Source organism: Triticum dicoccoides, chromosome 4B (genome assembly GCF_002162155.2).
Source record: "Triticum dicoccoides isolate Atlit2015 ecotype Zavitan chromosome 4B, WEW_v2.0, whole genome shotgun sequence".
NCBI lineage: Eukaryota > Viridiplantae > Streptophyta > Magnoliopsida > Poales > Poaceae > Triticum > Triticum dicoccoides.
The window spans coordinates 474,940,078-474,950,182 of record NC_041387.1 but is presented as its reverse complement, the minus strand read 5'-3'; the positions used below and the strand labels follow the sequence as shown (position 1 = coordinate 474,950,182).

Here is a 10,105-nt window from a genome sequence, read left to right as displayed (position 1 = left end):
CATCTAAACAAGAAATTGAAATCAAATTCCTACTTAAGGTAGGCACATAAAGAACATTATTCAATCTAAGAGTGTGGCCAGTGTGTAGCTCCAATGTGAGAGATCCCACAGCTTCAACATCGGCCTCAACTCCGTTCGCAACCTTAAGCTTTCTTGTTCCTCCTCTTATAGTTTGGATCGTATCGAATCCCTGCATAGAGTTGGCAACGTGAGTGGTTGCCCCTGAATCAATCCACCATGACTTTATAGAAAAATCGACATAAAGAGATTCATCTACAAAAGTAATTTCATCAATACCTCTTTTATTCATCCATTTTAGAAAGCCTGGGCAGTCCCTTTGATAGTGTCCCTCCTCTTTGCAGAAGTTACAAGCATTTTCTCCAGCAATGGAGCTGCTAGGAGCAGAAGAAGAACCACCGGCTTCTTTACCCTTGAATGCCTTAGGGTTGAATGGCTTAGTGCCTTCTTTCTTGACTTGCCTTTTCTGAGGCTTAGGGAAACCTTGTCCGTCATGCTTTCTCTTGTTAGAGCCAACATGAAAGACATGGTCTTTCTTCTGCCTCATGATCCTTTCTTCCTCCTGGACGATCCTTGCGGTCATCTCAGAGAGTGGCCATTTTTCCTTTAGAGAGTTATAGTTGACCTCAAATTGTTCAAACTCTTCAGGAAGAGACTCAAGAATAATTATGACAAGAAGGGCTTCACTTAAAGAACACTCCAAAGCCTTAAGCTTGGTGAAAGCATTTATCACCCTCAATATGTGCTGCCTAACATTTCCGTCAATAGTGTATTTCTGAAGAAGTTTAGCAAAAAGCTCATGAGCATACACTTTGTCGGAGCCTTTAAATTGCTCCTCCATTTCAGTGAGGAAATCTTTAGCAGTATCTTTCTTAGGGAGTGCTTCAGAAATGTCCGGCGATATTGTCGCTTTCATGATGAGAAGCGCAATATGGTTGGACTTATTCCACTTTTCCATCTTAACATCATACTCCTTCTTGAGTTCTGCATACCCTGTGACACCTGCCACAGGTGCCACAGGTTTTTCTTCCCTCAAGGCATAGTCAAATTCATTACAACCCAAACATAATTCGACTTGGGACTTCCAACGAGGGAAGTTACTCCCCGTAAGTGGTTCGATCGTGTCGGACCGGAATGGAGCGGAAGCTGAAATCATCATAAAAGTTCATAAGTAAACTTGCATGATTATAAATTTACGTTGGTAAATAAACAAACATGCCAAGTATTTAATTTCAACTCCATGTCAAAACACCGTTGGGCAGAAAAAACATGGAATTAAAATATCATAAGTGATGACTCATAATAATAAAACAACGTTGGTCCGAAATAAAATTAGGGTCATGTCATTATTAATTTAAGCATCAACATAAAAAAAACAATATCATTATTTGATGCTTAAATAAGTTCATCATGCAAAACACATAATAAATCCTGAATAAAATATCTCGTTGGTTCAATTTTACCCAGAATAATAATGTGTTCATTATTTTTTTATGCATTTTTTTGTTTTAAACAGTGCAAAAACATAATAACTATTAACTTAAACGCACTGGAAAAACCAAAAAAAATGGCGACAGTGATTTTGGCCCGAAATACCCCACAGCTACACGTAAAACGGCCCAGCCCAGAATTTTTTTTGTGTGTGTGTTTTCGCTGGACTGACATAACCTGGGCCGCAGCCCATAGCCGGAATCGGCCCATTGGCGTCCGCCGGCCCAGCGCGGAGCCGAGCGATGCTGCCGGCCGTCCGATTGGAATCGACGGTCCGCGTCGATCGCGGCTGGAACAAAAACAGCCGCCCGGCCAGAACCCTAGCTCATTTCCCCCTCGACCCCCCGCATTTCACGCTCGACAGGGAGCGGCGATGGCGTTCGACGGCGGCTCGAGGCGCGCCGGCCATGGCGGCGCGGCGGCTGCGCTCGCCGGAGGAGCGTGCAGCAGGATGAATCCCGCGCGCTCCCCCGTCGAGCGTGGCCCCAGCGTCCGTGCACATGGCGCATCAAGGAGGGTGGAGGGACGCCGGCCACCGCGGCATGAGGAACGACGGCGACTTGCTCGGCGTCGGCCAAACAAGGGCGCGTCCATTTGAGCGGCAGCGGCGGCGGCGCCACTTCGTTCCGCGCGTCGTCCCGAGGACGGCGGCGTCGCGGCGTCTTCGCCCTCGCGCAACGGTGGGCGCTGCGCGGGCCCTGAAGGGAAGAGGCGAGTACGCAGCGCGTTAGGTGAGGATTCTCCTCATTCTTTTCAAATCGTGTACATCAGTGCTTGATTTGGGGGAAAACATTCCTAATTGCAGAATTAGGGTTCTTACGAATTTGGGAAAAAAAATCTAGGGTTCTTACACATGAGGGGTTGCTACTGTTGACGTGCGTGTATCCCTCTGCCTTTTATGTTGATAATGCATACGGAAACAGGACTTAAACATGATCAATACTAATCAACTTAACATGAAGGTGAGCATTAGATCTTAACTTAGATTAATTAGAATTGATGAACTTAGGTGGCAATACTGATCCGTAGCAAATTGGAATTAAAACATCATCAACAGTGGGCAATTGACATCAACATCAAAAAACAGTAGCAATCAAACTTGATCTACAGAGGGCCTAAACTTGAGATTGGTTTACTGAACATGATATAGGGATCTAAAAGCAATCATATCTGGCGGCTGATACCATTGTTGGAATAATTATGCATCTCTGGGATGCCATTAGCAGGAACAGATTGCATCTAGATCACCTAAAACATGAACAGAGAAGGGTTTAGGGGATCATTACGTGTCACGGCAGTGGACATGATCGCTTGCTTGGTGCAGGCTTGATGCAGAGGTGATGTAGTCGAGGTAGAAGTCCTCCTCAACGTCCTGATGCCCTCAGGACGCCACCGGCACTGCCCGGGGACGGGAGCGGCGGCTGGAGTAGGTCTTCCCATCGCTGCAGCGCTCCCCCTGATCGGATGGGGTGAGAGAATATCGGGAGGGGAGTGAAACCGTACGAGAATTGTGATCGCGCAGGCTGCCAACCCTCTCCCGTTCCCTTTTATGTAGCGCTGGCGACAGGGGACCTAAACCATCAGTTGGTTTGGGTGCCCCCGATCAGGGCGCCTCAGTTGGGATAAAAAGCCCACGTACGTTGGTGCGTGGGGCATTTTTCTTTAACGTTATCTTTTCCACCTTTTTTTTTGTTAGACTAATAGATCTAACTGGCTTGTTTAAGCCGTCAGATCAAAACCGACATAATATACTTAGCACCCCACTTTAGCACCTATGCATTGGGAGGGGTCTAAATAAGTGGGACGGGTTTATCCGGGCAGAGCTTCTTGAGGTCCAGTCCATACTTATTATTTGTTCGTTCATCTTTTTTAAGAATTATTTGTCCGTTCATTTGTTGGTGCGCCAGGATATCCATGGGCACGAGTTACTACCCACACCCATATGTGATAATTGTAAGAAAATAATACTAATAATTGTAGCTGGATATCCGTAAGTAGGGACGTATCTGTTGACGAGAGACGTTGTGTGAGAACTAAAAAGAGTAGAGGAGTCTGCCTCCTCCTCTACATCGACAGAAAAACAAAGAAACAATGAAGGTTCCTAACCCAAGCCAAAGCTTCACTGCACGATGCTGCCTCGGTCCTTCTTTCCTTACCTGTCGAGCAGTTTCTCGAAGGCAAAAGGAGTTTTTCTTTTTGAGAACAACCGCTTGATCTTTATTAACCAATACTGAAGTTTACATAATCAGGTGGTTCTAGCAACCATATATGACGCCCAGGAGCTAACTTTAAAGTGTTTTTAGCAACAAGTTTTTTTTAGCTGCTGGGTGTCTCAATCCGCGGCTGCAAACACTGGCGATTGGGAACCAGATGAAGACGGCGGGTGCGGCAGAGTATGCTGTTGATCATGCAACGGGTAACCCATCTGTTGATGAGTTGTTGGCTGAACTAAGGAAGTCCATGTCGGGTTGCAGCAAGGGTATGGCTGAGAAACAACATGCAGCTACAACAGCCAACATATATGCACGTTCACCCAAAAAAAAAGAACGGAGGGCGGACAAGACATACAGTTTGTGGATGGAGGGGCGTCCATGAGCCAGGAGACGCAGATAGAGGCGAGCACTATGGAGGCAACCGACCCAGGGGCCGTCGGTGAACTGACGGGGCCAACAGAGCCCCGTCAGGAGCAATGAATATTTTAAGTTGGAACTGCCGGGGGGCAGGGAACCCCTGGACAGTTCGTGATCTCGTGAGTCTTGTCCAGGCTCACTCCTCTAGTATCGTTTTTCTTTGTGAAACTAGGCAGCCAAAAAATAAAATGAAGAGGTACCGTGCTCGGTTAGGCTTAAGTGGTTTTGATGCTTGTGATAGCGTTGGTCGTAGTGGTGGCCTTGCTTTGTACTGGCATGAGTCGCTGATCGTCGATGTAAATGATATTAATGAAAGATATTTGATGCGTATGTGACTGCGGCGGAGGGTGAGCCACCCTGGAGGCTTACCTGCGTCTACGGCGAGCCACGGACAGAGGACCGTCATCACATGTGGTCCCTCCTCCGTGACCTTCACCAGCAAGCTGATATGCCTTGGGTCGTGGCTGGTGACTTTAACGAGGCCATGTGGAGCTTCGAGCATTTCTCCGAAACGCCACTCTCTGCAGGTCAGATGATTGATTTTCGTGATGTTCTTGAGGTTTGTGGTTTGGGTGATCTCGGTTTTGCAGGCCTGCCTTACACTTATGATAATCGTCGTGCGGGGCGGGCAAATGTTAAGTTCGACTTGATCGTGTCGTGGCTAACAACACTTGGTGTGACATGTTCTCTGAGGCCAAGGTGCAGCACCTTGTGGCGCCGAGTTCAGACCACTTTGCCATCCTGCTACGATGCGTTCTCGAGGATCCCGTGCAGTAGTCTGGCAGGCGCTGCCGACAATATGAGGTGATGTGGGAGAGGGATCCGTCCCTCCCTGAGGTAATTATGAATACTTGGGCATATTTGGGTTCCTTGCTTAACCTGGGTGATATTGCGGTCGGCCTGGGTACTATGATGAGAAAATTGCAAGACTGGAGCCGTAAAAAGTTTGGCAATGTTATTAAAGAAATTAACAAATCTCGTACCCGCTTGGAAGAGCTTATGTCTATGAATGCAGACAAGAAGGAGATTCGGGAGGCCACTGACAGGATGAACGAGCTCCTGTATAGGAAAGAAATGCTTTGGATGCAGAGATCCTGGGTCGCCTGGCTCAGGGAGGGCGACCGAAACACATGGTTCTTCCATCGGAAAGCGGTGTGGCGGGCTCGAAAAAACCGCATTAAGTCGCTTGTGGACGAGGCATGAGTGGTCCAAACGGACCACGATATTATGGCGTCCATGGCAACATCGTACTTCACTAAGCTTTTTATAGCCGACACTACACTCTGTGCGGACCCGGTAATTGCTTTGATTAATACCCGTGTGACTGACAATATGAATGATGGTATGTGTGCAGACTTCACGGATAAGGAGATATCAGACGCTCTTTTTCAGATTGGACCTCTCAAAGCGCCGGGGCCGGATGGATTTCCCGCGCGTTTTTTCCAGAGGAACTGGGATGTCATGCGAGAGCAGGTTATTGCATGGGTGAATGAGTTTTTCAGTTCTAGAAGAATGCCTGAGGGGGTCAACGACACTTCCATTGTTCTTATCCCGAAGGTAGACAAACCAGAGCGGCTGACAGAATAGAGACCAATAAGCTTGTGCAATGTCATATACAAGGTTGTGGCTAAATGTTTGGTTAACCGGCTCCGCCCCATTTTGGATGAAATTATTTCGCCAAAGCAGAGTGCCTTCGTCCCTGGGCGGATGATTACTGATAATGCATTGGTGGCCTTTGAGTGCATTTATTCCATTCAGCATGAGAAGAAGCCAGAAAACAGTTTTTGTGCCTATAAACTTGACCTCTCCAAAGCATATGATAGGGTGGATTGGATTTTCTTGGAGCGAATGATGATAAAGTTGGGTTTTGCTCGTCGTTGGGTGGACTGGATCATGACATGCGTCACCTCGGTGAGATACACAGTTAAATTTAATGGAACCCTCTTGAACTCGTTCGCACCGCCGTGTGGACTTCGGCAAGGTGATCCTCTCTCCCCGTTTTTGTTTCTCTTTGTGGCTGACGGTCTCTCTGCATTGTTAAAGGAGAGCGAGATGAAAGGAGACTTAACTCCATTGAGGGTTTGTCGTAGAGCGCCGTACATCTCTCATTTGTTATTTGCAGATGATACACTGTTGTTTTTAAAGTAGTCGAGGAACAAGCAACTAAAGTGTGTGAAGTGCTACACTCATATGAGCGTGCTACAGGGCAGTATATAAATCCGGCCAAGTGCAACCTCTTGTTTGGCAATTCATGCGCCGCCACCAAACAGGAAAGGATCCGGTCTGTTTTGCATGTGGACTTGGACACGTTTGAGAAGAAATACCTAGGCCTCCCTGTCCCAGATGGTCGTATAAACAAAGGTAAATTTCAGAATTTGCAGTCTCGCCTTCTGAAAAAGATTATTGCTTGGGGTGACACACTCTCCCTTGTCGGCAAAGAAACCATGATTAAAGCAGTTGCACATGCGTTTCCTACATATATTATGGGTGTTTTCAAGCTACCAATGTCAGTCTGCGATGATTTGAATAGGATGGTCCGTAATTTTTTGTGGGGCTCTGTAGAGGGCAAACGGAAAACTCACTGGACTGCGTGGCCAAAGATTCAACAACGGAAAATGAAGGGCGGACTGGGGTTTAGAGACTTCCGTCTCTTTAACCAAGCCCTCCTTGCCAGACAGGCCCGAAGGCTCTTAATCAATCATAACAGTCTATGTGCGCAGGTACTGAAAGCCAAATACTACCTAGAAGGGCATCTTGAGGACACGGTCTTCCCCGGGAATGCATCCCCCACTTGGCAGGCCATCCAGTATGGGCTTGAGCTCTTGAAAAAGGGCTTAGTCTGGCGCGTGGGTGACGGACAAAGCATCAGGATCTGGCGGGACCGTTGGCTGCCCACGCAGCCGACTGGGCGCCCGATCACGCAGCAAGGAACATGCAGGCTTCGACGAGTGGCAGAGCTCCTGGATGCGTCTGGCGCTTGGCGGCTGGACCTCCTACAACGCTACTTCCTACCGGCGGACGTGCATACCATCACCAACATCCGCACGTCGACCCGCAGCACCAACGACATGATCGCCTGGAGCCCAGAGAAGAATGGTATCTTTACCGTTCGCTCCGCCTACCGCCTTGCCATGGACGAGCGCGAATGTTCATCGGTGACAGCCACGAGCAGGGCACCGGATGGTCATCACGCCATCTAGAAGATCATATGGGGGTGCCCTGCTCCCCCTAAGGTACGCGTGTTTGCTTGGAGAGTTGTGTCCAACTCGCTTGCTACTTGGGCCAACAAATTTTCTCGCCACCTCGAGCTTACTGACATATGCCCCCTATGTGGTATGGAACGTGAGGACGGGTTCCATGCATTATGCAGGTGCCCATTGGCTCGCGAACTGTGGCATGCCATGGCCTTGGATTGGCCAATCCCGGAGGTGGATATTATATGCAACAATGGTCCGGAGTGGCTATTCTCCCTACTTGAGCCGCTGTCTGAAACAACGCGTACGGTTGTCCTTATGACCATGTGGAGAGCTTGGTATGTGCGGAATGAGATCACGCATGATAAGGCGCCACCCCCAACAGAAGCATCCCGCCGTTTCCTCCATGGGTACATCACATCTCTGCTTTGTATCCATCAACACCCTCATGGCGACTTGGAGAAAGGGAAAATGGTGGTGCATGATAGCCTCCCGGTTATACACACAAGGGAAGTTTTCAAGCCGGAGTTGCACTGGACCCATCCTCCACCAGGGTGGGCTAAGCTCAATACATATGGCAGCCATGTCCCTCCAACCGGAGAGGCAGGGGATGGTATGATTCTTCGTGATGATAGAGGCGACATCATCTATACTGCTTGTAGACAGCTCCTTACATGTGATAATGGCCTTGAGGCAGAGCTGGCTGCGTGCAGAGAGGGCCTGGAGCTTGCGCTTTACCGTACGAACCTGCCCATTATGGTTGAGCTTGACTGTATCGAAGCGGTGTCTATGCTGCTAGCACGTACTGGAGATAGATCGCAGCACCGTGTGCTTGTTGAGAAGATTCGAAGACTAGCACAAGATGCTCGTAGGGAGATTTCTTTCACTCTTATTAGTCGTTCGCAGAATAAGGTTAGTCATGTGCTTGCCGCGTATGGACGTGCTACACCCCGCACTGCAGTTTGGCTGTGCTTGGGGCTGGACTTTGTTGTAAACCTTCGGAAGGCTGATATGCCTCCTTGAGTAATGAAATCTCCCTTTCCCCCGAAAAAAAAAGTTTTTTTTAGGTGAGTTTTTAGCAACAAGATGAGCATCTACATTTTTTTTTGTAAGTGGGCATCTACATTATTCTGGCGCCGCTCATGACCAAGCTTGCACAGATTCGACCGACTGGGCCGGCCCGTTCAATAAAAAAGTTTTGTTCACCATAAGAGGGGCCTGTGAGGTTTCTGTTTTTAGGAACAGGGGCCTGCGAGGTAGTAGTAACAAATTTGCTGCGTAGTAAGGTGGGGGCCCAAAGAAGGAGGAGGGCCTAGCAAAGCTGCTTTATTGGTTCGGGAAGGGGCCATGGCCCAACTGGAATGTCTGGCGGACTCGGTCGATCTCCAATCGATCTACCCCTCATCAAAAAGAAAAAATATAGATCAATTAGGACGAGACCATCGCCTCGAACCTATCGAATTTGGAATCCCCAATCCAACTTCAAAGCGCCGCTCGGCTAATCGGATCTTCAACACCATGGAGGGTAGGGAAGACAAGAGGAAGGGCCCGTGCGCCACATCGGCGGTGACCGACAAGGTGTGCAAAAGGAAAGCGGGGCATCCCACGGAGGCACCGGCGAGCTCGGACGGTGAAGCCCATGCTGCTCCAATAGGGCTCGATCTGAGCACAAGGGTGAAGCTACTCCTCGAGAAGAGCAAACGAGAACATGAGGAAACCCTATCCCTCCACCTCAAGATATACGAAGACCTGGAAAAGGAGGGAGAAGTTGAGTTCGACGATGACGCCAACACCGACGATGAGGCCAACATGATCGAGTTCAACGAATGGAGCAAGAAATTTCCGCTCTCAACACAAGAGACAAATGCGTGATACCAACCTCCACACCTTGTTGTACTCGAAGTTGTTGAGTTCTTCACGCATGGCATTGAGCCAATCCGAGTCTTCGAGCGCCTCATAGACCTTATGGGGTTCAACACAAGAGACAAATGCGTGATGTTCACAATAGTTTGCTAATTGTCTACGAGTGCTTACCCCCTTTCTTAGGCTTCCAACCACATTCTCCATGAGATGACCTTTGGTGGTGAGTTTGGAAGCAATCTTCGCGGCACGACGCTCCAATTCCTCCTCGGATGTCAAAGGTGGAGGGTTCAGTTGATCATCTTGAGCGTCGTCATGAGCTTGTTCTTGATCTTGAGCTTGCTCGAGGGGAAGAACTTGACCTTGGGCATCATGTGGAGGTTCACCACCATCTTGTGATTGATCTTGCCCTTGGTCTTGTTCCCGAGGTTGAGGGCCTTCACTTTGTTCTTCGGAAGCGTGTGGGTCTTGAGTAGGTGAAGGCTCCACCGAGGTGGAGCATTGTCCTTCTCCTTCGGCCACAAGGGGTTCCTCAATGGGTAGGATATGACCAATACCCATTCTTCTTATGGCTTGGGGAGGAATTTCATCACCTACATCATAAGTACCACTTTGCTCCACTTGGGAGCCGTTATTTTCATCAAACTCTACGTTACACGTCTCCTCAATGAGTCCGTTGGACTTGTTGAGAACACGGTAAGCATGAGAGTTTGTAGCATAACCAACAAATATGCCCTCATGAGCTCTAGCCTCGAATTTAGATAAACGAACACCTTTCTTGAGAATGAAACACTTACACCCGAACACCCGGAAGTACTTGAGATTGGGCTTGTTTCCGGTGAGTATCTCATACGGAGTCTTGTTCAAGCCTTTGCGGAGATAGAGCCGATTGGATGCATGACAAGCTGTGTT

General features: G+C 48.5%; 1 protein-coding gene across 1 annotated transcript; it reads right to left on the bottom strand.

The window, feature by feature from the left end:
• LOC119293766 lies at positions 1-1,335 on the bottom strand. Its single transcript, XM_037572131.1, has 2 exons — positions 298-1,335; positions 1-190 (listed from the first exon to the last, which is right to left on the bottom strand). The coding sequence occupies exons 1-2, from the start codon at positions 1,175-1,177 to the stop codon at positions 144-146; spliced, it is 927 nt and encodes a 308-aa protein (XP_037428028.1). The 5' UTR covers positions 1,178-1,335; the 3' UTR covers positions 1-143.
• Between the last annotated feature and the right edge of the window lie 8,770 nt (positions 1,336-10,105).